The 26,649-nt window shown below is 42.3% G+C and overlaps 2 protein-coding genes across 2 annotated transcripts; one reads left to right on the forward strand and one right to left on the reverse strand.

Annotated features, from left to right (window-relative positions):
- The first annotated feature begins 8,197 nt into the window (after positions 1-8,197).
- Positions 8,198-11,573, forward strand: si:ch73-1a9.3 (non-histone chromosomal protein HMG-like). Its single transcript, XM_041952604.1, has 6 exons — positions 8,198-8,400; positions 9,915-9,938; positions 10,111-10,140; positions 10,225-10,266; positions 10,362-10,469; positions 10,559-11,573. The coding sequence occupies exons 1-6, from the start codon at positions 8,383-8,385 to the stop codon at positions 10,604-10,606; spliced, it is 270 nt and encodes an 89-aa protein (XP_041808538.1). The 5' UTR covers positions 8,198-8,382; the 3' UTR covers positions 10,607-11,573.
- A 5,144-nt stretch (positions 11,574-16,717) lies between these two features.
- LOC121617345 (glucose-6-phosphate exchanger SLC37A4-like) lies at positions 16,718-26,401 on the reverse strand. The gene is made up of 10 exons (XM_041952496.1): positions 26,289-26,401; positions 24,660-24,987; positions 23,501-23,733; positions 21,934-22,180; positions 18,694-18,846; positions 18,520-18,605; positions 18,323-18,436; positions 18,157-18,222; positions 17,911-18,049; positions 16,718-17,820 (listed from the first exon to the last, which is right to left on the reverse strand). Exons 2-10 carry the CDS (start codon positions 24,805-24,807, stop codon positions 17,654-17,656), a joined length of 1,353 nt encoding a protein of 450 aa, XP_041808430.1. The 5' UTR covers positions 24,808-24,987; positions 26,289-26,401; the 3' UTR covers positions 16,718-17,653.
- Between the last annotated feature and the right edge of the window lie 248 nt (positions 26,402-26,649).

Genomic DNA, 26,649 nt, shown 5'->3' on the forward strand with positions numbered 1-26,649 from the left:
TATATTGACTGAATGTGGGCAAAGTGGAGGACAGAGAGACATGATTAAAGTCACCAGAAAGAAGGAGGAGGGCATGCAGGTTTTGTGTCTGCAGCCTGTTTGTGGAAGACGTTGCAGGTTCGGTCAGTGTTGCAGAGGAGATAACATACACCACTGTCATGATAACGTGATAATTCCCTCAGTAAATAGCACTGCCTCACGGTAATGGCTAATAGTTCAGAGAGAGTTCTTTAATCATGATGAGCCCAGAGTTACTCTATCATTAACAAATACCACGAGCTCTCCTCCCTTCCCCTGACTGCTCTCTTTTGTCCTTCGTCCTGCATCACCTGGAAACAGCCCAACCCAGCCACTGAAGGCTTTCCATTTCAAGATATCTAATCACAAAAATTTAACCATATGATATATAATAATCACTAGGAAAACATTCACAAAGCCATTTTCTGCATAATGAGGACTTTGATGTTGCTTATAATACTTGTAATGCCCCAACTTTTGAGGAACTCTAAATAAAAGCCTTGTTTTAGCTTCATGACAGTCACTTCGTCACTGTTAGAAAATTCACTCAACTTGTAGAGGAGCCTACAATAAGTAAAATACAATCCTTCAACTGACCTGAAAGCATGAAAAATCCTCACCCACAGCTGAACTTATCATCACAGAGTACTTTAAACAGCATTTTTAAATTTGATACCACTGACATTTCACTGCTCACGCTTGAGGAAAATTTTGCTTGCAAGGTGTTTATTTGTTGTAGAGGATCTTGTCTTCTTTGGTGTTTTACAGCTGGCAAATCCATATCAGTCACGTTCATGGAGGTGTACTGACACTGACTTAAGCTTCTTCACACCACAGAAAACGTAGATAAGCTCCTGGCCTATAACCTACCCACACTCAAATCAGGTTTATTTATAGTGTCAGGGCAAACAAGTTGATGAAGGTTAACTAGGAATAATCACTGTAATGAGTGGGAAGACCTGACAGTGAACCGACCTTTGACCTCCCTGTGGAGAGAAGAGAGAGAGGAGGTAACCTTTAGTACAAAACTATCATAGTAAACTTGTGTTTCTCCATGCATCCTGGTCTCTCGCGCATCCGGAAAGAATATAGAATGTGATTATTATTTAGTTATCGGATGATTACAGTCCCATTACAGAAATGTTTTAGTCCTCACAGTGAAATCCTCTTCCCCACCTTTTTGTACTCACTTTACAGAACTGGAGAAAGTTTTGTGACAGAAAAAATTATCCCTTACTTGAAACTATTTTCAAGTATTTTTAATATATTAGTATTTATCTGCTATAGAAGGACCAGATAGTCGATCTACTGTTAATAATTTTATTTCGGGGAAAGGGGGCTTTTAAGAAAAAATCTCATCTACTTGTACATCATTGCAGACCACACTGTATCTTCTTCAGGCACTAGAAATGCAGGTATCCAGGTCATCCTGTGGTCCTGCAGCAGGCTGATGAATGAAGGTGGAGGTTTGTTCACACTCGTACTGGGGATGGCCTGTGGACCTGTGATAAATGCTTGTGAGTGTCAGTGGGATGGCTGCAACAAGTTTATCACCACCAAGGTCATCTGAGCTGTTTAGTGGAACATAGGCTGTTGTTCTGTGTGAAGAATATAGCTGTAGGTCTGACCCACTTTCCAAGTTGAGCTGAAAAAAAAAAAAATCTTAAAAAGCTGTTACTGACTGGGTGATGTTTTCCAACTTAACCACCAGAGGTCACTGTAGGATCATGTTCTATTAATACAAACTGCAACGCTTGATTCATGCAGAAATGCATAACTTATAGAAATTGATTCATTTTTATTTGATTAAATCCGATTGTTAACTCATGAGCCCTGTCAATAATCTGTCATGTGATGGCTTTTAGACACTAATAGGTTATATGGTGCGGTGAGTTTTCTATTAAAAAAAAGCCAAATTAAAATGATAGATGTAAATTTGAATTGATCCAATTACAAAACACATTTTATAAATGTACAGTTATAAGATTAATACCACCTCCAACTGAAAGCATTACTTTTTCTTAGGTCATAGGTCATTTAGCTGCCTAGATTCTGTCTAAGTGTAGCCTGTGTGCATGAAGACCAATTAACTAAAATGTACAATACAGTATACACATAATGTATGCAGTGCTGGAAAAGGATTTAGATTATTTACACAAAGAAAAGCGGTGATTCCACAGCATAAAAACACTATAAAAATTCTAATTTTACTTTACTTTACTTTTTTGCAACAAAATGAACTTAATGTCAAAAGTCTTTCCCATGCAAAATGGGCCCTGTCAATGTAATTATATTACTGGATGCTCATTATTATTATTGTTGTCTTGTAGTAGTTCTGATTTATTCTAACTACTTTACATATTTTTGGGTAGTTTAATTGATAGCAATGAACTTGTCAAATGTTAGAGAACAACCAACCAACTTCTTTTTTTCTGATAAACTAGCCAACAAGTATATAAAGTAGAACAGTATGAAAAAAAAGCCTACTGAAGCTGGAGAACTAATTGATAGCTAAAGCTTTCAAAAGGCCTTCAGTGGAACAGCGTCTTGATTAGCAGATCTCGTATGATGCAGCCGAGGAGCTGTAATGTGATCTGTCTTTCCGATGGTCTGTCTGTTGGCTCTTCTGGTCAACAGTCATGGTTGTATTAGGGCAGCAGTATAGTACAAGCTGGAATGTCTCCAGACACAGCTGGTATTGTATAGGCAGAAGCGAGCAGACAAGCATGAAAAACAGGAAGTAGATAGTGGGGGAGGGTCAGCAACAGCGGTCCCTGTGATCCCCTGCATATGGCCTGCAATGGATGTAATTCGGAGGCCTCTTCTGCCACCAGAGTCACTTTGTCAGAGATCATCAGTCATAATTCATTGTATGTGCTCATCCTTGTTTCAGATGCTTGACCCCAAGCTATTGTTTAATCTCATCATTCGCCACCACAGATTAGTTCCATTCAATTGCCCCCTCATCTGAGAGAATGAGATATGACCCCACAATGCAATACTTTCCAGACAAAAAGGCCACGCCTTCAGAGCATGCATTAATTGCCATTGTGGGATTTGTTTTTGTTGTGTCAGCTGTGGGCTAATCAATGGTTAAAGCCGACTAAGGTTTATTGTTACTGAGCTTATTAGGCTGTGTTGCCACTGGGGCAAGCCTCCGCCCTCTCACATGTAAATGACTGTGTTAAAGGCAGGTCATGGGCACTCCCCTCCCAACACATTCCTTTGACTGCTGAGTGGGCAAATAGACACAATATTTTATTTTTAGAAAATGCATGTGATACTTTGTCACATTTGTCATTTTGAATTGTTTCTGTGTCATTTCCCACACACACACACACACACACACACACACACACACACACACATATACACTCATGTACACAAAGCTGAATTGTAATAAAAAAAAAATTGTAAGCTTGTAATTCAGAAGAACAAACTGTTTCAGCAATAGTGGCATAACAGTATCATCTTTAAACCAAACTCTGATGATATTTCCTCCTTAGACAATGATGGGCAGTTTGCGCTTTGTTGCTTGTTTTAAACGTAGTTCAAATGAGTTAAAATAATCTTTTTTTAACTGTTGACCATCTGATTAATCATACAAAACAAAACACCATAGTGCTACATACTAGTGTTCAGCTGATTGCACAAGAGGATAACATAGCTGCTGTGTAGCGTTTGTACTATAACGTTCGTCTTTGATGTTCATGTGAGTTCATACTGTGAACTCTGGTGGTGCAGGAGCCCCTCTCCCACAAAGTGTAATCTGGCTTTACCCGCTGCTCCATATGGGTAGTCTGCATTCACTGCATGGAAGAAATCCACTTAGTGAAAGAGAGAGAGAGAGAGAGACTCAGAGATTCCTGTGAATGGATCAACTGCATGTAAGGAAAATCTGTCACCTCTCGGCCTGCCTGCAGTATGTACTACACTACTGAGGCTGCTTTATATGGCACCAGTAAAGAGAGTGTTTGTGCACAACACAGCTGTCCAGCCTCACCTGTTCCTGGTCAACAAGATTAAACCAGCAGCAACTGACAAGTGGTGCATGTGTGTGTGTGTGTGTGTGTGTGTGTGTGTGTGTGTGTGTGTGTGTAAGAGATAGAGTGAAGAAGATAAATGCACAAGTTGCCCTCTGTCAAAGAGGCTTTGGATGAGGTCACCTTTACCTTCATCCTGTCTCTCTTCCCTGAGGATTATGCCAATAACTGTTCCAGTTACGTCTGAGACAACTCAGTGCTTCATCTATTTGTTCATTAGATCAAATATATTAATTATTTCTGGCATAAAATCAAAAAAACATGAGGCATGTTGCATTATTAACTCTTTCTCTGATTTAAAACAAAGAGGCGTCTCTCGTCTCAGCGACTCAGGATGGAAAAGGAGAGCAGATGAAAAGGAGGGAAAGGACAGCAACAGGCAGCAGCTGTGATGGAAGGCTCCTCCATACCCAACGCAACGACAGCATTGTTATGTGAGACCTACGTGACACCTTTCCCCCTCCCTCTGTCATGTATCTACAGTATCTTTAGAGAGAGAGCTGCAGGACATTCTTTTACAACATGCTGTTTTCATGTCCTGCAAAGCCAGTTATACAAGAGACACAGTTACAGAGAAATCAGTCAGGCTACAGTTTCAGCGAGTTTCAGTCAGTATGTCACACTTATTGACGACCCTGTTCCTCCAATTTAAACTCTGCCTGCCATAAAGAAAAACACGTTAAGCAGCAAAGCAGACTCCATGTAACCATATTAAAGAACTTCTGTTTAAAGAGCAACAGTTGGTCACTTACAGTATTATGTAATTAGTGGTGAAAGAAGTAGAAATACTATAATATATAAATACTCCAGTACAAGTTAAAGTTCTGCATTCAATGTGATAGCATTATTTTATCAGGAAAATGCACTTACAGTAAAAGCAAAAGTACAGATGATACAGAATGACCACTTTCACAGTGTGATGTCATTGTATATAATATATTACTGTATCACCATTACTGATGCCTTAATGTGTATTCGAACTGTGTATATTGCAATTGATCAAAAATGAGATTATTTTAACAATAAATTTGGATTGCTTAATCTATGACAATGCATCATATTTTAGCTGTTCATATATTTTCTACATAAAGATAGGATGAGAGAGATATTGGCATAATACTTCTTAGACAGTGAGACTGCCACTTCCATGTATAACTATAATGCAGGGTTTAGGTGTATTTTAATAAGAGCATGTTTAAGTGTGTATGGATGTAATAAGAATGTATAAGCTGTAGGATACTTTTTAGAGAGTGCTTTGTCATAAACTGGCCCTTCACAATTATCATACAATATGTAGTATTCATGGGCCTGTCGGATGTGTCTTTATCACACATTTGTATCAACCAACCACAACTAACCACATCTGTGCCACGGTGGAAAAGCCATGCTATTTTTTCAGGCAATTTGGGCAACATTTCAGCCAAGATTACAGTCAAATGTAAAGGACAGGCCTCCAGCTCTGTATTTCCCCTGAATGGAACTGGCTGTTGTTGTTATCAAGGTTTACAATTTTACTACAGAGGATGATTCTGTTGCGATCTGCAAAACAAAAGGGATGGTTTGGAGTGGCAACCAGAGATACAGGTACCTAATCTATGCATTACTCACTCTTTCCTTGTTGTGTCAAGTGGGCCAGTGGGGTGAAGTAAACTCTTGACGTCATTACCATAATAATACTGGCAAGCATCAGCATGTGAGTAATTGTTTACACCTCTTCGGCCACAGGGAGCCGGCAGAAACCTTTTATTTGGACAAAGTGGGTGAATCTGCAGGGTGTCAAATGGGGGATGGGCTCTTTGATTATGTTGCAAATTTGCGACCCACTTTTATAAGATGAATGTATTTTTATATCCCACCTTGTCTGTTGTACCTTGAAGTCTGTGTCACTATCTTCTCTCCCCCATTTGTTGAATCTCCTCACCTTTAGGATTTTGGTTTACTTATGAGATATTTATAATAGTTGCAATAATACAGTATGAACTAGAATGTATAAGTATGCTACTTTTGCCAAAGCCTCAGTTTTAAAGAGATCTGTAACCCACTTGTTTGTGTGCAGCGTATCACTCCTTTTCTAAAACTTCCACACTATACTCAAAACTGTTATTTTCAGATCTTGTTAAACAGAAAACAGGCCTCAGGTAATGGGTGCGTTTATATGCTTCCTGGTCAACATCCTGGTCAGCATCACAAGCCCAATACTAGTAGGATTCTTACCTTGGCCACCTGAATTGAAATGCATTTGAGCATTTGCTAGCAGTAAAATGTCACAGACAGGTGTGACGTTGGCTGGCAGGACACTGCAAACAAAATCAGATTCGGTGTCTTCTCAACCTGCTGTCGAATGTGGCCCTGCAGGAAATGCCAATTCACTGTGAATCCCATCTGTTTTTTGTTTGTTTGTTTTTTCCTTAGCAAAAAATGGTATATCATTGAATTTGGCCTACAACCAATCACCTGGCAGTGTTGATCAGTTGGAGGTGACACTGCATTTGGCATTTTGGCAAGTGAAAGTCAAATGTAGTGGGTTTCTTTTCAGTTGAAAATCTGTATTTTACTTAAAAATATGATTATTTTTTGCCAACCTTTGTGTCTAGTAGTAAGGCCATAACCTTACAAAAGAAAGTAATATTCCCTTATGAAAATAAAACAAAATCAACATCTTCCGGTGCAACACTATGATACTGGAGCAAACGTTGCAGCAATCTTTAGCTGTTTTTAATATCAGCTCATGCATTCAGCGTGAGGCCAAGCCAAGTTTGAATGAAGAAGATATGTGGTGTTGAGGCTGTCTAAGAGCTGGGAAAATTGAGTGTCATTATTCCTCACCTCATTTGGAATACAAGTAGACACATGCTGTTCTGGTAAGGTACTAAGTGGATCTCATTGCTGTGAGCATGCTGCTCCTGAATGTGATGTATTTTCTGCTGAAACAGGATGTTGGGATGTCCAGAATGCAGGGAGGGATCATTTAAAAGCAAAAGCATTGTTTTTGTTTTTTTTTTATCTGTGACGATTTTGCTGTTTGAATGTTTTGTTTAAGCCTAATACTACAAATAATCATTATCATAAAATTGTCCTCACATGTGAAACACCAATAATGACACTGTCCAATGCCAGGGGACATCCTGTAAGAGAGTAATGTTGAAATACAGTGGGAGTGCACATTGATCAGTACCTATATTAAGAAAATAAATAAATAAAATTTAAAGAAACTGTTGACAAAAGTGCAAAATGTGCTGAATGAGTTAATATCTCGTACACATGATAGGTAGGTTTTGTGAACTACATCCCATACTGTCCCCATAGAAGAGGATTCAATTAAATTATCATCAAAGAAAATCAGCCCCAAAAGATCAACTTGAACACATTTCGAAATTGTTGCCTTTTTTTTTTTTTTTTTTTGGCCAGTGCACATAAATCACTGACATGGCGATCAGTGTTTCGGTTTGGTCGGGGCGGGAGAGAAATAAAGCAGTCATGGTAGTGTCTGTATCATTCACTCTGGGGAAATGAATGAATGTCTCCGTGTTGAAATGTCTGAAATGACTTCAGCACAAAGCTGGAGCGCCACCGTGGTTGTTTCCAGTGGAGTCATGCTTGGACTGCACGCTCACAGTGGAGCAAGTGCACGGTGACAACACCGCGAGGAGGCTGCACGAGAGCACACACGCGCTCAGGAGCTGCACGCACAACTATCCTGTCGCCATTTTCCCAAGCTAAAATACAAAAGACTTGGCTGGGGGAGCACACACCCCTCTCTCAATCTTCTAGCACTACACATGCCACATTTTCTTTTATCATTCGTGGTAAAGGCGCAGAGTGGGTTTGCTTTTATCACATATCAGACGCACTGGTCGCGTGTGTCAAAATGCAGGATATGGTGGTGAATATAAACCGTTCTAACCGCGGCGAAAGCAGCTTTAAAGACATTTTTGCCTTGTTATACCAGATGGCTGCACAGACAGACAAATAGCTCGCCATGCTTGCTGACTGACGTGTGACGTATCCACACAGGTAAGAGCCCAGATTTGAAATCGCGCTGCTGGACACGGCGTCGTCCAATCAGCGGGCAGCAGGGGCGGGATACAGCCCAGTCAATCACACAGGAACTATAACGGTTTTAATAGGGAGGGAGGGGGAGAATCCAATCCGGTTTGAGCTAGTTTTTCTTCCAATGGAACATTAACGTCTCGCTGCGCTGTGTTAGACTGTACTGGCACAGCTTTATCTTGAATATACCACTGTATATTCTCCTGTGTTGCGAAACATTTAGCTCTTTTTTTCTTTTTTTTAAAAAAAAAACACCCCACACAAACCAACCATGCCTAAACGGAGCACAGTGAGTAGACCGACATCTTTCATGCATTTAGTAATACAGCATTTATAACCCCCAACTGCAGTGTGTGGAATGGGCTCGTTACCGCCGGCGGTCGGAGTTGTTGAAATGTTGGTACAAATGTCTGCGTTCTGCTGCGAGTGGATGTCAACAGTGCTGGCGCCGCGCAGCCCGGACTTCAGCCGCTGTGTCGGCTCTGTTTTGATTCTCCGGAGCGGCTGATTCTTGGTCTTATCTCTGTCGTGCAGTGATTATCTTTGTGCCAAAGATTTTCTGTTCGCCGGGGTACTTCTTTCACCGCAGGATGGTGACATGCACAATTGCAATTGTGTGTAAATAATTTAGTGTCAGTGTGGGACAAAGCGGGGAGATTGTCTCTGTCGATGGACGGCTCTTCTGCAGAGAAAGTTGGCGGCATATTGATTGTTTCCTATGGGGGTCGACACGCTGGATGCTAAAGTTTCTCTGGAAGGAAATCGGACCGACACCGACTAGTATCTGTAACAGCGTGTAATTCGGTGGGAGTTTGGCTGAAATGTTGTGGTCGTTATTTTTGTGCGGGCACTAGTTCTTGTTTAGGGCTTTCTTGTGCGGCAAAAAAACACTTTAATGCGATTTTGTAACGGCTCTCTTTCATAACCCGAGCGTGCATGTGTGCTTTTATGGAGACATGGCCGCCCTTATCCTCCCCGGTGAAAACGCGTCCGTGAAGGCGCTTGTCGTGTTAGCGGAGTGTCTCTCTGTGTGTTGTCGGCTCAGGCCAGTCGCAGGTTATGCAATGGCGAGCCTCCGTCAGCGAAGCGCTGCTCTTGTTGCTGGGGGTTCTGGTAGATTCTGCTACCAGATCGCTGAGCATCTCGGAGTGACTCTTTTCAAATTCATGGCGGGAACGCTCTCCGCACCGCTAGGTTTTCTTCCTACTCTGGCATTCCCATTTATTACCAATGAATGGATGTGTCGGGGAGGAGGCGGAGTCCGCCCCCTCCTCCACCGGAGTTTTACAGTGGGCAAATGACTTGCAGGAGGTGGGAGAGCACAATCACATGTCGCTGTATGAACTTCCATATGCTGCGATATTAAGCCGGAAAACTTTCTATTCAAGCGCGTCACTTCGTTCTTGTTTTATTGTTCCTGCGCCAAAAAAAGTAGTTCCAGAAGGATTCGTGTTGACATGTTGCTAAGTAACATGTGATATTCCTCATTTACGCGTCTGTAAGCATGCTGACTATTGAGTGTGGCTTACTCATAGCTTTGATTAGGTTTATATGTACTGGGGGGGGGGTTCCATTGTGAGCTCCATTGTGCAAGATTGCAAGCCAGTCAGTGCGTGGTCTTAACTAAAACATGCATGAAGCTGGGTGTGCAACCATAGGCTAATATTCAGTCTGGAAACGCCCACTTCTCAGTTACATAACTAATGCTCAAAGCCCATATCCCACCACCAATTATACCAACCATAGCCGCAGTAAAAAACAGGAAGTCTATTTAACCTGTTTTTCTTTCTTGTTCCCTTGCAGCCAGCTACAGGAGGTGATTCAGCGGTAAGGAATAATCAGACTCCCATTTATATGTTTGGAGTATCTGTGTTTTATTTAAGTTCAAAATAATAAAAGTTACTGTATGCACCCACCAGGGGTCAGTAACACCTCATCAGCGAAAGCCACTGGCTGATATTTTCTAAGTAATCACCCTGTCATTTCCGTCTCTCTGCAGCCCAAGAGGAGATCTCTCAGGTTGAAAGATGTAAGTACAGACAAGCCCAGAGTGTCACAGACAATATGTATGCTGCATACTCAGTGCTGACATTCATGCTTTCTGTCCCCACAGAAACCTGTACCTGCAAAGGCAGAGGCCAAACCCAAGCCAAAGGTGGGACCTTGTTTTGGTGACTTCTGATTAGATTCATTAATAAGACTCTCAGCTGTTGAAACCGTGACTAATGTGGTTGTTATTGCTGTTTGCAGAAGGGACCTGCTAAGCCCAAGAAAGCCAAGGAGGTGGAGAAGGCCAAGCCTGAGGAGAAAGCACCAGAGGCCCCTGCTGAGAATGGCGAAGCCAAAGCTGAGGAAGAGGTAAGGGTCATGCCATCATATGTAAAGATGGAAAATAAGCATCTTCTCCTTGGTGGAAAAACTTTGACACTCTAACACTTCTCTTACAGGCACCAGCTACAGATGCAGCTGAACAAAAAGACGAGGCAGCAGAATAACAGCTCTCAAACCACGTCTTTTACCAGTGCTCCCTGTACCTCTTTTCTTGTACAATTCAGGGGAATATTTTTATCAACTATTTTCTAAATACAGGTTTTTTAGTAGTTTGATTGTAGAGAACACTTTTTTTTAATGAAAGAAAAAAGTCAATTTGGAGACGGGAATTTCATCACATCCCACAATTTTGCATCGCCATGAAAATTGCGGTCATTGTTGTTAACTGTCAGTGGATTTCATTTCAGTTTTAAATGTGAAGGAGGGGAGGGTGCGGGACAGGTTACCATGTCAACACGCAAGCACGAAGTTCACAGGAGCTGGGGCAACAACCGGAAGAGCTTGCCTGCGTGGATTACATTCCATATGCTTTATAAGGGACAGTGTATGTAATCTGTGCTGGGGTGGGAATGGACAAAGTCACAGGGCAACTCATTGTTTTATTGTTTATAATGAAAAACAGTGTTTTAGAATGTTTGTAAGCTTTGTTCCTATATGTTAACTCTTGTACTCATGCAGTTTTCTTAACGAATCTGACCAATAAAGCTAAAATCCCTAGTACTGGAGCTCTCCCTATTGGAACTGTGCATCGCGTGTGTTGGTTGTGTCTCTGTTCTGTGATAGCATCGCAATAAATTTGTATAGCTGCTGTGAAAAAGGTTTTCAATCTTTCTATATGCAGTGTGTAATGGTACATTGTAAGGATGGTAAAAATGGAATTTGTTTTCTTAGCCAAGCTAAAGAGGTGTGTAACCATAAAAAAACTAACTGTTGAGACTGGCTTCTTAAAGGCCAACAGACAAAATGTACATTTATTTGAGATGTCAAATGCATACCAGCAGTAGCAATATTCATGTGACTTTTAGGTATCTGTATCAAGTACAAGTGTGCAGTTTCTTTTTATTTGTTTATAGATGTACCTGTGTAATGATTGTTATCAACAAACCAATAAAACTTGGTTGGTAGTTGTTACGCGGTTTCATTCTCAGAATTTGCTGATATAAGAGTGTAAAAACACTAAGTGTTAACTAAAAAGTAACGCTTTAAAATACACCACAGGGAAAAGAAATGTTGCTAATGAGTTTTTGTGAATACTATGTACAGTGCATCTGAAAAGTATTCACAGCGCTTCACTTTTTTCACAATATGTTATGTTACAGCCTTAATTCCACAATGGAATTAATACCTGTTTTCCTCAAAATTCTACACTCAACACCTCATTATGATAATGTGAAAAAAGTTTGTTTTTTTTTAATGCAAATTTATTAAAAAGTAAAAAACCAAGAAATCATATGTACATAAGTATTCACAGCCTTTGCCATGAAGCTCAAAATTGAGCTCAGGTGCCTGTTTCCACTGATCATCCTTGTAATTGTACTACAGCTTAAGTCCACCTGTGGTAAATTCAGTTGATTGACTTGGAAAGTCCCACACTGACAGCACACGTCAGAGCACAAACCAAGCATGAAGTCAAAGGATTTGTGCGTAGACCTCTAAGACAGGATTGTCTCAAAGCTCAAATCTGAGGAAGGGTACAGAAAAATGTCTGCGGCTTCGAAGGTCCCAATGAGCACAGTGGCCTCCAGCATCCGTAAACGGAAGAAGTTCAGAACCACCAGGACTCTTCCTAGAGTTGGACAGCCGTCTAAACTGAGCAATTGGGGGAGAAGGGCCCGAGTTAGGGAGCTGACCAAGAACCCGATGGTCACTTTGTCAGAGAGGCAGCATTCCTCTGTGGAGAGAGGAGAACCTTCCAGAAGGACAACCATCTTTGCAGCAGTCCACCAATCAGGTCTGTATGGTAGAGTGGCCAGACGGAAGCCACATCTGAGTAAAAAGCACATGGCAGCCCGCCTGGAGTTTGCCAAAGTGCAGCTGAAGGACTCTCAGACTCTGAGAAACAAACTTCTCTGGTCTGATTAGACAAAGGTTGAACACTTTGGTGTGAAGCCAGGCGTCATGTTTGGAGGACAGGCATCGCTCATCACCAGGCCAGTACCATCCCTACAGTGAAGCATGGCGGTGGCAGCATCATGCTGTGGGAATGTTTATCAGCGGCAGGAACTGGGAGACTAGTCAGGATAGAGGGAAAGATGAATGCAGCGATGTATAGAGACATCCTGGAGGAAAACCTGCTCCAGAGAGCTCTTGACCTCTGGCTGGGGTGACGGTTCATCTTTCAGCAGGACAACGACACGAAGCACAGCCAAGATATCAAAGGAGCAGCTTCAGGACAACTCTGTGAGTGTCCTTGAGTGGCCCAGCCAGAGCCCAGATTTGAATCCGATTGAACATCTCTGGAGAGATCTGAAAATGGCTGTGCACCGACGCTTCCCATCCAACCTGATGGAGTTTGAGATGTGCTGCAATGAGGAATGTGCGAAACTGCCCAAAGATAGGTGTGCCAAGCTCGTGGCATCATATTCAAAAAGACTTGAGGCTGTAATTGCTGCCAAAGGTGCATCAACAAAGTATTGATGAAAAGCTGTGAATACTTATGTACATGTGATTTCTTAGTTTTGAATAAATTTGCTAACATTGCTATCAAAAACACTTTTTTCACATTGTCATAATGGGGTGTTTTTTGGGGGAAAATGTATTTATTCCATTTTGGAATAAGACTGTAACATAACATATTGTGGAAAAAGTGAAGCTTTTACTTTTACTTTCTGGATGCACTGTAGTAACAAAAAACATGTTGGACACACTGCAGGAGTCAGCACCTACCCATACAGTATATATGTATGCAACAAGTGATAGGTCACTGATCACAGTTTTAGAATACAGTAAAGAAAAATGAGAGATTTTGGCAAATGGAACTAAAATATAACATAATGGAGGTGTTGTTAAAAACATTTAATTCATTGACAGGTATAGGTTTAACATTTCTTTGAAATTATGCATATTTGTCCAGCTATAACAAAATGTGCTGGTGAGGAGGATGAGTTCAAAGATAATGTAGGTCGAGCTCAGTCCACCGTGTGGCTACAAAAGGGCAACAGGAAAGCGTAAAGAGCATGATTTCAGATGTTCCCTGTCACCTTGAAACCAGTCTCATATTAATGCTTTTACAGGCTCTGTCCCAACACCAGCAGAAGAAGCGCTTTCAGCACCATGGACAGCTGCAGGTTGGACCGGTTTTATCAGCGGTTGGATGTTTTTTTTTTTTTCTGCGTCGCCTTTTACTTTTTCCCGCATCATGATGCATTCACGCCACTTTTCATAAAACTAGTTCTGTTCGTAAACAAACCGACACTGTCGTGCGCCCGTACCTGTCTTTAATGCAACAGCGGCGGCACGTTCACTTCCGGTTCTGCTGTGATTGGTCTGCCGAGAAGGTGAGGCGGCTGGCATCCACACAGCACACAAACATCTCTGTTCCGTTCATATTTTTTTATATCTCTTTTGCCATAACACCGGCCGCCTTTTTCACTGCAGCTGATGGAAACGGATATAACGACTGTTTGACCGGTAATTTTAAAGACCGGTGCGTTATTGAAGCATGCAACGATCACCCTGAAGACGGAAAAACAAAAAAACGCCTTAACTCTAACCTCAACTAACTTTTTTTTTTCACTCTGCACACTATCACTGGCGGGGAAATATTTAATTCTTTTGTTTAATTACTTGTGGCCTCAGCAGTCAAGTTTATATTTTCTGAGTCTAAGAAATGTGGCTGTGAAATGTCCCCCCTCGGTTTATAAACTCTCCAAATATACAGAAATAATGTCCATGACATGAACTCAGTGTGGTAGCTATAAGCCCGAATCCAAGAAGATGCTGCAGGTGGTTTGATGAAGATGCTCAACGTGCTGTAAACATGACAGCTTATCATGTCCAGCAGGTGGAAACCACTGACTGGCCGAGTCAGCCTGACACTGGCAACACACTGAGTCCATAAAACAGGTTCACATTTTTCCAGTCGGGTTAAAACAATACTCACATGGCACTATGTACGTTAGAACAGTCTTTGGTTGTTGTTATTGTTCCTCTTGACCGTTTTGGGCTGACCAATATGCAATAAAATGAACTATTAAATAAATAATTGCAATTATTTTGACAGATATTGTCATTGCAATGAGTCCTGATTTTAATGGGAATGGTATTTTGGAATATTTTCACTGAAAAAAAATCTAAAAATGATAATGATGTGATTTTTGCTGGTGTCTGTACCACACAAGTGTGTTTCCTTATGTCTGGAGAATATGATTTGTAGGACGGACATCTCTGTAGCACCACAAAGCCTCTAATACAAGGGTATGTTGTGACACAGACTTGAAAAAGTGTGCATCTATCCTTCAGCTGCAGGCTTGACATGAGCAGACACTCTCTTTCCAGCTCGAGGAAGGTTTATGCAACTTTAGTGCAAATGCATTTTAAGATATTTTCAGGATTGGCTGAAGTAAGAGATCAGATCTTGTTGTTGTTGTTAAGGGGGGCAAAAGCAGTTGGTCAGGCCAAACAGGGACAATGGTTGAATTGGGACGGTGTTGAGAAGAGGAAACTTAGTTGGAGGGACCTGTGGAATATGGAGGAAGGTCGTATTAAATTTCTGATAGGCTAAGTCTCTGGGTACAGGGCGATCAATCGTGCCCACTCTGCTCAGGTACAGCAAGTTTAAAGCACATTTTGTCAGGTTGTAGAATTATCTTATCACAAGGCCGGTATACATGGCGGCATAATCAGGTGCTGAGAAGCTTAGCCGCAGGCATTGAAGAAGGAAGTAGGTGAATTCTGGAAGTTCTAGAAAGGAGAGGTTAGATGTGCGGTTTGTTCGAGAGGGGGAGAAAAATAGAGCTGCTAAGTCAGGGAGAAGGCAGGTAGGTGGCTGCCTGGTAGGGGCTGATGATTGGCAAATGCAGGTCGACTTGCGAGGAAAGCTAGTTGTGCCCCAGGAAATAGTTTATAGTAATCTGAGGCCAGACATTGTCTTATGGTCCATGAGTAAAAAGACTGTGTATTTTATCGAGTTAACAGTCCCTTGGGGAAATTCAGTGGAGGCAGCTTATGAAAGGAAGAAGACTAAGTATGCAGATTTAAAGACAGAATCTGAGCAGAGGGGATGGAAGACCAGGGTCTGTCGGGTTGAAGTGGGGTGTAGAGGTTTTGTTGCAGGGTCAGCTGTTTCACTGCTGAGGGAGCAAGGAGTGCAGGGGCAAAATTTAAGGAAGACAGTGAGGGAGATGTCAGATGAGGCTGCTAGGTCTAGTCAGTGGATATGGATCAGGAGAAATAATAGTAGTTGGGGGGTGAAATAGGGGCGGGGGTGGGGACCTCTTTGGGACCATGTGGCCTGTTCAGGTGAGTTTGCATTGTAAGATACAGAGTTGGCTTGTTTTTTTTTTGCTGTTTTTTTTTTGTTCTTTTTTGGTTGTTTTCCTGTTTTGTTTGCTTCTTGAAGGAAATGTTAGAAGAGGCTGTTAAAAACAGAGGCTGTTTCTACCCCCTACCCGAACCAGGGTTTGTATTCCCATCCCGCTTTTATTGGTGCAGTTGGTGAGAGACAGGGGTAGATGATGGTAGTGTGGCAATCGGCAGTTACATGTGGCATCTAGGCCTGTGGTAGCATTGTAGCAGCTAACAATAGCTAAAGTGGTGGTAGTATGATAGTATCTTAGCAGTTAGTATTGGCATCTAGCAGTGAACATTAACAGTATAGGTGAATCTAGCTTTTTCGTCTTCTTCTGTTCCTCTTAACAGGTAGCGGTTAGCATTTAGCATTAGCTAAATGGTAGCATCGGAACTGGCCACTACCTGGAGCATCTCCTAAACAGGCCTCGGTCAGTTGAACGTGGCAGTGCTGTTTGGATTGTGTAGGAGCAGTGTGAACTGGCGCTAGGGGGGTGACTCTGGGATGCCGGAGTTCACCGCCTAGCCTCCTGGAGTTGGCGAAACACCGTTGAAGGGAGGTTTCCACCTGATGTGCCCCAGAGACGTGTTAGGAATCACTGCTCTTTGGCATATATAGAGGCAGATTAGGGGTCCAAGGTTCTTCACTGAGAATGAATCCTCTTTTTGAGCACAAGTATCTTGTGTTTAAATTAACAAACTTACTGTGAGGCTGTCGGTGCCAACATGAACTCCTTGACAGATAAACATACACAAACAAGGTGATCTTCACATTTATTAGATGTCCTGAACCCTTTCAGGTCCATTGTATAATTCCAGTAAGACAGATATGCCAACATGGCACTGAGTAGACCCATTATTAATGGAGTTAAGAAAACTCACAGATTTTACAGATCAGAACATTAACTGCTGTATAAACTACAGTGGCAGTGACAAAACACCAGGTTTGATGCTACTCGATCTTTAAAAACATGTCAGATCACAAAAGCTGACATGGCCTAGCAAGGCTGCATCAGTGTTATATTCTGCATCATGTCGCATAGACGGTGTATAAAAATAACTTGAGTACTTCATTTCAGGGACACAATGAGCCCAGTACATTTTTACAAATACTTGAGGTATTAGTAAAATGACCATGACACATGCTACCACATTTGTGCAAACACCTAGGCAAATGCTAGTCTTGAGTTTACAGGCCCATCAGTGCACATTCAATAAGTTAAATATAACTGAAGGCAAGGTATGCAATGAGCAGCATACATCCACCTGGTCTTGACAAAATCAACTACAACCTTTACATATTTTCATATCCAGGTTCTTCTTTGCACACACAGGCCATACAGCAACTTTTAAATGTCTCAACATGAAAACTGCCTCTAGGATCAAGTGGAAGCACTAAATTGTTAGCTTGTGATGACCAATATCATCTACTCTATCTTCATGCTGGTGAAAGTGGTACTGTATGTGTGACAATACGTGATTGTGAATCTAAAGCGGTTTAATGGATCACACTCACCATGAGCATCTACATCAACCCAATTAATCAGGAAAAAGTATCTGAGTCTGTGCCGTTCTGTTTGGTCAAATTAAGTGGTTGTATTAATGTGCAGTATTCTGTATTCAGAGCCGTCGACAGTCCAAGAAATCAGTCCATCGGGTCACATATCAGGGCATCGGCAGTTGGCTCATTTCAGTAAGATACATTAGTCCATTTTCTCTGCGATCCGTCCCATTTTGGTGCGCATGTTGCGCACAAGGAAGAAGCCGATGGTGGCAATGGCCATGACCACCTCGGCTATCCAGAAAGCCATGTCCCAGCTGTGCTTTTTCGCTATCGTGCTGAAGGGAAGCCCCGCCATAAAAGCCCCCACTGTAACGAAAGCAAGCTTGTTTAATCATATGAATGAGTCAAAGCTGGAATACTGCAGTGAATGAAACAGATGTTTTTGCTGCAGCTTACCATTAGCCATCAGTGCTACAACAGCATGAGAGGTTCCACAAAAATTTGAAGGGGCACTTTCACTGGCTATCACCCCAAACAAGGCTATTGGTCCATAAGAAGAAAATCCAAAGAGAGCACCGAGGAAGAGGATCCAGATCTGCGTGTGACACGAAGAAAATGTGGAACAGTATTCTTGAACGTTTTCCCAGCATTCACTACATCAATGTTTATCCCCTATGAACCCAATAAAATGTCTGAGTGTACCTCTTTTTCTGACACACCAATGAGGACAGAGACAGGATGAATGACTTGGACCCAAAGAGGAGCCTCCTGAGCACAGAAAATAAGCTCTTGTGACATTTTCCAACACTGGCCACATGTACATTTCATACATTTTACACAGTAACAAATGACATTAAGGTGCACGTACCTGTGGGATTTCAGGTGTGATGGTGACTCTGAAGAGGTACATGGACACATACATACCGGCCATCATGAGAATGAGCAGGCCATGACGAGGGTTGCCATGGGTGCCCAAGCCTTGCTGAAGAGCATCAAAGAGAGGATGTTTTTAACACTGCCTCCAGTTAATAATCCCAGTCACTTCTTCCTAAGTCTGTTACTCACCCGAGCTACAGCTCTGTCAGTGAGGAAACCGGATGCAAGGCTGCCCACAAAACCTCCAACCTCCAAGGCACTCATGTAGGTGCTGCCTGTGAGCAACGCAGCTGATGTCAGCACCCCTGACCCGTTCAATTGAGTGAAAATCAGCGAGAAGCAATGGACAAATAAAATGCATACCCATAAGAGCAGTCTGGCCTTTCTCCTGCATGAGGAACAGCTGCCCCCAGTCAGTGGCAGCCGTCTTCACCCCAAACACCACCAGGTAGCCCAGAGACAGCACCCACAGGAAAGGAGAGAGGAGGAACTCACTCAAGGTGCTCTCACTGTTGCCTGTTGAGTACAAATGCAAAGAGGAAGATCTATTCATACATTGTAATGAACAAGAGATCAGTTTATAGTAAGTGCATGAGTATGTATGGGTCATAAAACTATTTGATTTACTTAGTCTATAAAAGGTGCCCATCACATGGTGGAGCCATGTTCCATCTAAATCACCAAGCATTATATCAATGGAGTGAGTCCTGCTTATACTGGATATCAGTTCTGAAATACTCTGTTGAACACTCTACTCTGTCTGTAGTAATGTTCAGACATCCACACCGCCATCTTGTGGTGACAACGGATGAGAGATTTATTTGTCACATGCTTATATTGACAATATGTGCAGTGAAATGTGGGGTGGCATACTGTAGAGCAGGGGAACTCAAATAAACGTCTTAAGGTTCACTTGCACAGTTCCAAAAACTCAACAACTGTGTACACATAACACAGCCAGACACTGATCCACTGTGTGCATTAGTGATTTACTGCAGTAGGTGGTTTTCACTGTATTCAGTGAAAAATGCTGACTCTGTTGATTTAACATTTATTCTGCTGGTAGCTTGATATGACAGCTTCAGCTGAAGTATTGCAGTTCTCACCTCTGCACAAGGTTATTAAAAACAGCCACCTGTGGTGTCGCTGAAGTATTTTTCCACTCTTCAAATGACCAACATTTGTTTGCAAATTCAGCAAACTGGTCTCGTGCTTATCCTTGGGTCAAATCAACAAGTACTTCTGGATCTACTCTGCTAACCATGCTTCAGCATGGTTTTCAAAATCAACCACTATCATCATCTACATCAGCTACTTTTGAACATGCCTTTTTTAATTCGATACAAGCTCTAGCTACTAGCAGCTAAACGGTGTGCATGTGTGAGGTGACATGATAGCAGCGTGTCACACATCAGTGATCTGAGTCAGACTGCTTCAGGTCCAAATTAAATTGCATTTTGGTCCGGGTCTGGATCTGGCCCAGAGTCTGTCTATTGAGAATGTGGCCTCTAAGAGCTAAAAGAAATAGAGGAATATAAGAAATCTGACATGTAATTCTTATATTAAAATGTTAAGTGCATAATTTCATTAGAGGAAAAATGTAGAAAGTACATATGTATCATTTGTAGGCAGACTTCATAATAAAAGAAAATTGTAGATGCTCAGAGAAAGGTGCTCTGGACACTTCTTCATCCCGTTGGTCTAAGGGGAGAAACTTTTCCTGAGTCTCTTTTAGCTGTACCAAAGCAAACGGCTCTGTAGCCACAAGTGTAAAAGCAGGACTAGTCAATAAGTCAATAAGCAGAGATCTGGGCTGCATTTCCACAAACACTTCCTGAAAACTGTGCCTGAGGCATAATCACTGTCAGCAGGTGGTGAGATTATGTTTAGAAGTAGAGTTTGCAATCCTCCCGAATGTGTCATGGCAGTAAAAAGGAAATGATTGTGAGGTTCATGAACACATCTAAGGTACTCTATGTAGCTGCAAGATGTAGACCACTGTAATAGTCTTTAGGTGGAAAAGGCTTGGACAAAGTATATTTGACATGTATTATGTACTTTTAAAATAACAAAGAAACAGACTTTCATGCAAACACAAAATAAGTGAGCAGCTGTTACTGGCGAGGTACTAACTGCTCCACCTGCATGTGGGATGTGGGTGGACATTACTGATGCAGGCATCAGAATCATTTTCCAGGGGCAGATGTCCCTGATCTGATGATTATCCCAGCGCGCACAGCTGATCTGCACAGTTTTGGGGTTACAGTTGTGACTGTGTGGTGAATCTGTCACACTCAGCAGTGATCAACAAACCTCAGGTTCAGGCTAGTCTGTTGTTGTCTCAGGTGTTTACATACCGTAAGATCACAATTTTCCAAGCATTCAAAGTATGAGCACTAACAAGTTCAGTAATGAAACAACATGTATTCCCTGCCAGTTTAAGAACCTGCTGCCTGTGTTCAGATACCCACACATACACTTACAGTCTTGTGCGGTGAAGTGCACATTAACACGTCACCAGGTAGAAGGCAAGTGTGCTCATGTGTGGGTTTAAACAATCAGTACACTTAACCTACACATACTTCTCCTTATTCAACTTCCGAGTGGTATTTTGAGCAAAGTGTATCTCACAATTCACCTCGTTCATTTAATACAATGCTGGCATTTCTGCTTGAAGAGTGACTCCTGTGATTAATAGAATATAATTATTTTATCAATTATTATTTCTCTCTTTTTTTTGTGCTTTGCCTCACGCTTATGCACTGCTGCACTTCTTTTAAAATGTTGTATTTTACTTGATTTTATGCACTTTATGTAATTTTTTTACCTATATTTTATTATTATTTTATTGTGTGGTTTTATCAATGTCTTTATTTTTATTTTCATCCTTATCATCATAATCAAGTGGGTTTTATTCTCCATCTTATTGAACATTCTTATCTTTTTTATCTGTTTTTATGTCTATTCTGTCTTTTCTATGTAAAGCACCCACTCTGCTTGTGATTTATTTCTTGTAAAGCACTTTGAACAGCAATTCCTATATGAAACTGCTTTACAAATAAAGTTTTATTATTATTATCATGATTATCGACTACCTGATTTATCAGCTGATCATTTCAGCTCTAATCAAGTAACATTTCCTCTTATCAATGACTGAGGAATATGTTCATTCTCTAAGAAAATTACTAGACACAAACTATTCATGAAAACTGTTATGTGTCTTTTGTGCACAGCAGGCCAACCTGCTCCTACATAACTAATTTAATTGCTTTGCTGATTGTGTTTTTCACTGTCTGCTGATTGGAAGTGTAACACTGTATACTTACTTGTTCATAATGTCTAACATATATAAACCCACTGAAGCATTTGGGCTCAATTCAGCAATGTTTCTATACTTGTACATGCCATCTGATATCCTTATTAACCAAGTGTGAGCTCTCATACACTTGGGTACTGGTGCTGTTACCAGAACTTCATCGTACAGTCAGTACTTGACTACTCATAAATATTGCAACTGTGGGTGTTGAGACGGACCCACTGTTGGGACGATAAGTTGGCTCCATGTGACTGACATGCTTTGAGATAACCATCTTCTTTACTTACCTCCCTTAGTCCCCTTCTTGGCCGTGGCCTCGATGCTGGGCAGGCCCACATCCTTTGGCTCATTCTTTACCAACACCAGGCAAACAAATGAGAAGGCAGCACAGAAAATGCCTGACATGGACAGGATAGTCCTCCAGTCGTAGTATTGCAGGAGCACTGTGACCAGGATTGGACCCAGACTCCCGGCCAGGTTCATACTGCAGGACAGCACAGACCACCATGTTCCAAACTGGGACGGCTCAAACCACTGATTGAAAGGAGACATGGGAGAAAACAAAGAAGAATGGTCAGCATTTCTGAAATCCTACAATACAGGCAGGGGCAAAGAATGCACACTTACCTTCACATGTATGTTTACAACTTTCCTAACTAACTATCGCACATATTGTTGGTTTTTTTCCATGTTCCACTTTCCTGAAGCGAACCACCAGTCATGGTCAAAACATGCTGGTTCACTTTATCTAATAATCTTGACCAGGGGATTAAGGCAAGGCCAAATAGAAGAAACATTACCAAATAATCAGCAGCACTTTCTTTTCCCAAGGTGCGACACTTATTTTGCTGCTTCTGGCGACATGGCATCAGAACCACACACCCTCATGATGTAATACAGCTGATGGCAGCCAGAAGCATTCCTCGCACAGTATACCCAACAGAGCAACAGCATAACCAGTAACTTGAGATTCCACTGGGCAAACACCTAAGGTGGCTCACAGGCTGATTTAACACTGTGTTGATCCACAGTGTGTGGATGTTGATTCAGCTGTGGATCAGGAGCTGCAGAGCTGCAGAAAACTGGTGCAGACTCTAAGTTATTAAGGATGTTCGATCTTACTAGAGAGGTTGAGAGAAGTTGTTCTTCTTTTGGAAAGATCTACTGAGAATCTTCTATAAATACATTCTCCTGTAATCTGATCCCCTTCAGCTGACTGGACAAATGCCAAAGCCTATTTATTTATTCCCCACCTTTGAACACTGCTACTTTTAAGGCAGCTTCTCACAAGCCTCGAGTTGTTCTGAGCATAGACTTGCGGAAAGCTTTAGGGTTTCCTCAAACAGTATTTAGTCTCAGTCTGGCTCATTATGCATATCATTCAGCAGGACTTCATGATCCAAAAGCCATCTGTGCATGAGGCCTTGCAGATAGTTGGTCAACACTGTAATAACTCAAACTGTTAGAACTGCCAATATCACCACTTGGACTCGGCCTTGGGCAGTCAGTGCCTCATACAGCTGCCACAGGCTGACATCTCCTCAAACCGGTGCTACCTCTGGTCCAAAGGTCAGTGCTGTCTGAGAGCAAGGGACTGGGTTCTTCAAACATTTCCAACGAGCAAGAGACCGGTGCACTTTCTCCCCCACAGTTCATAGTGAAAACACAGACAATATGTCTGGCAGCAGATGGCTAACACTCCAGGGTTACACTCTTTCACTAGCTGCCCAGAATCATCGCAGGCATCATGAACAGCCTGCTTGTTGAGAGTGGGACTTCCCATGGCTCTGACCATTACAATTACACTGAGGTAGAGGTCTGGGTTGCACGTGGCGGCAGACAGGATGCTATTACCTTGCGCAGCACCTTCCCACAGGGGGGCCAGCCACAGCCTTGTCCCAGGCCGTTGATGAACCAGAGCAGTGAGAACATGGACACAGTGGAGGACCAGGAGAAGGCTACGTTGATGCCCCCCACCAAGAAGAGGCCGATGGAGAAAAGCCAGCGGGCGCTGATCTGATCTGACAGCACGCCGCTGATGAACTTGCTGATGGCGTAGGCCATAGTCTGGCTGCTGGTGATCAGACCTGCAGAGACACCATGAATGTTACTCTTACAGCATAGCACAGAGGGAGACATATTACAGGAGACATGGACTGCAGCTTTGTACTCATGAAGGCAACAAAAGTTGGATGACAACTGAGAATCAAATCATTTCCCAAGAATAAAAAAAATTAGAAACTGTGCAGAGTAACTCATGGTTCCCAGGGGACCAGTCCTCCTGCCACCACGAGGTTGACATTTGTGGTCAAGAGTGAAGCATCTCAGCAGCTGTCAGATGGATTGCCATGACATTTGATTTAAACATTCATGTCGTCCACAGGATGTATTGTCAGAGCTTCCCTGACATTTCGTCTAGCATCATCATCAGGTCAAAATTTTAAATAGTCAAGAAACTTTGGTTTATGACTAAATACCTGCAAACCTAATGACATTCTCATCAGCCTCAGCTGTACTTTGTGTTGAGCACTAATTTGCAAAGGTTAGCAAGCTAAACTGAGATTGTGAACATGGTAATTATTATACCTCCGAAACACCAGCATGTTAGCATTGCCATTGCTGCTAGCATTTAGCTTAAAGCTCGCTAATCCTGAGTCACAGCGGTGTGCTGTTTAATGCTGGACTGCACTGAGTTCTGTTGAGCTATTTGCAAAGAAGCTATTCAATGAGGTCAAGTGAGGTGATGAAACTGAATATATTTCATGTGCAGTTAGGAGGTGGAGGTTATAGGTGGATGAGAGTGAAACTGACAATTCAGCACTTCAATTAATACCATTTTGGGTGAATAAGCTTGAAAAGAGGTGGTTTTATCTGTGCGCTGTGCGCTTCTCAGGATTTCAGGAATTATTGTAAAATGTTTTTGTCAAAAATCATAACAGACCTGATCATTGTTTGAGGAAATCTTTCTTAAACCAGACAAAAAGAAAAAGCTCCAATAATGCTACTGTCTCACCCAAGTCGTCTTTGTCCAGTTCAATCTCCTCCATCACAGAGGGCATGACGAAGGAGAAGGTCTTCCTGTTGAAGAAGTACAGCGAGTAGCCGATGAACATGGAGAAGAAGATGGCTACACGATAGTAGCCGTAGCCTGTGGCCCCCATGATTACGCTTGACAAACACGAAGACGCGCAACTTCAGGGATGATGAGGAAAAACTATTTCCTCAGGCTTTTCCTCAGTGGAGTCTTGTATGTTGCTCCTCTGGCATCCAGATTTCAGCCAATCAAGCAGCGTTTGTCTATCTGTGAGGCTGCTGCTTGTAGAAGGAAACCTTACACCCGCCTGGAAATGAAAACAGAACAAAAATGACATCAGACAGAAGCAGCAACCATTTAGATATTTAGCATATGTAGCGCTGTACTACTGTTATTTATGCTAACATTTGCTCATATTCACTACATCTCGTGCTGTGCTGTGTTGTATTATTTTTTTTTGCTAATGTGCAATTGTACCAACACTGTATTTATTATCCATATTCGACTCATGTGCAATTTTAGGCAACAATGTTTTTCTCATGTGCAAAATTCAGTATCGGCAACAGTATTCTGATAATCTTGTGCAAAATGTACATACAGTGTATATATAGTTGATTTTTATTTTTTATTCTGTACACTTTTTTATCTCGATCTCTTTTGCCTCTTTTTTAAACTTTGCTGGCTGTAACAACTTCATTTCCCCAGTGTGGGAACATTTTATCTTATCTCTTATCTTTGATTTAATGGCCTGAAGGGGCAAACAAATGTAATTTTATGATGATCCGTTCAGACACACACAGAGGTTCTTTACAGAGACACTTGCAACCAAATAATCCTTTTCAAAGAGTGGAACCAAACTTTCTGCTCATGGCGATGAGCAGACAAAGATTTTCCTCCATGTTGGTGGTTGCTATGCTGTGATGGTCAGCTGACCCTGCCACCTGGTCCTTTACGGCCCCTCCTGTCACAGGTTGCAGGTCCAAAATAAAGTGACATTCCGGACCTGCAGGTCAGCTTGTTTTAGGTTACGCTTGTCTGGTGGGCGGTCACATAAATGTCAGAGTTGTCCTTTAACTGGCTCGGGCATCTTGTTTGGACGTGTCCAGTCAGCAACCCTGGAAATATCAGGTGTCGTGCAAGGAATTAAACTTAGAAGACGGATGTAGCCCTTTTTCAAAAAAAGAAATGTAGAAGTTAAGAGTCTTAAACGAATTGTAAATATCTTTTACGTGCAGCCAAAGACCAGGGACAGATTTGCTCTATGTTCGTGTTAGCTTCGGCTCTTCCATGAGAAATCCGCGCTCCAGCGCATAAACGCATTTCAGCTCAGCGAGCTTCCACTTCGGAGCCTGTGACAGACAGTCTGTACAACAACATGTGAGACGACGACGGCCTGACACGCTCACAGCACAGAACAGGACATTTCTTGCTAACTTTGGCACCGGCTACCCTCAGTTACTGAGCGAGCGGATTTGTGCGGCGCTCCGTGTGCGTGAGCGTCCTTCAGGCCTTCAGCTGACCACACGCCGACATTAGACAACACATCGATGCTCTGTCTGTGTCTCTCTAAATCGCCGTTTACCGCACAACGCGTGTGAAGCTGGTTACCTTTCATCCGCGTCCCTCCGGCTGATCCCATCCGTGCGGGGAGACGGCGCGCGTTCATGAATGTGCAGCACTGGAGCGCGTCACCGTGACGCACGCAGAGAGGGGAGCCTCTCAGCCACCGTGGCACAAAGCCGACTCCGCTGCAGGCTGCAGCTTCAAATGCAGCACGATTCATGATCGCATCCTAGCTGTGGAGTCACATGCCTGGTGCTGTCCGATCAGTCGTCACGCCGCCAGGCTCCTTCAGCAATATCTCTAAATTTTCCCACGACGCAAACAACAAGGAATCTGTTATGATCTCCTGTCGTTTCGGAATCAGTTGAACCTATCTTGACCTCCGGATCAATTCGGCGTAGTCGAC

Source organism: Chelmon rostratus, chromosome 14, assembly GCF_017976325.1.
Source record: "Chelmon rostratus isolate fCheRos1 chromosome 14, fCheRos1.pri, whole genome shotgun sequence".
In the NCBI taxonomy this organism is placed as follows: Eukaryota; Metazoa; Chordata; class Actinopteri; order Chaetodontiformes; family Chaetodontidae; genus Chelmon; species Chelmon rostratus.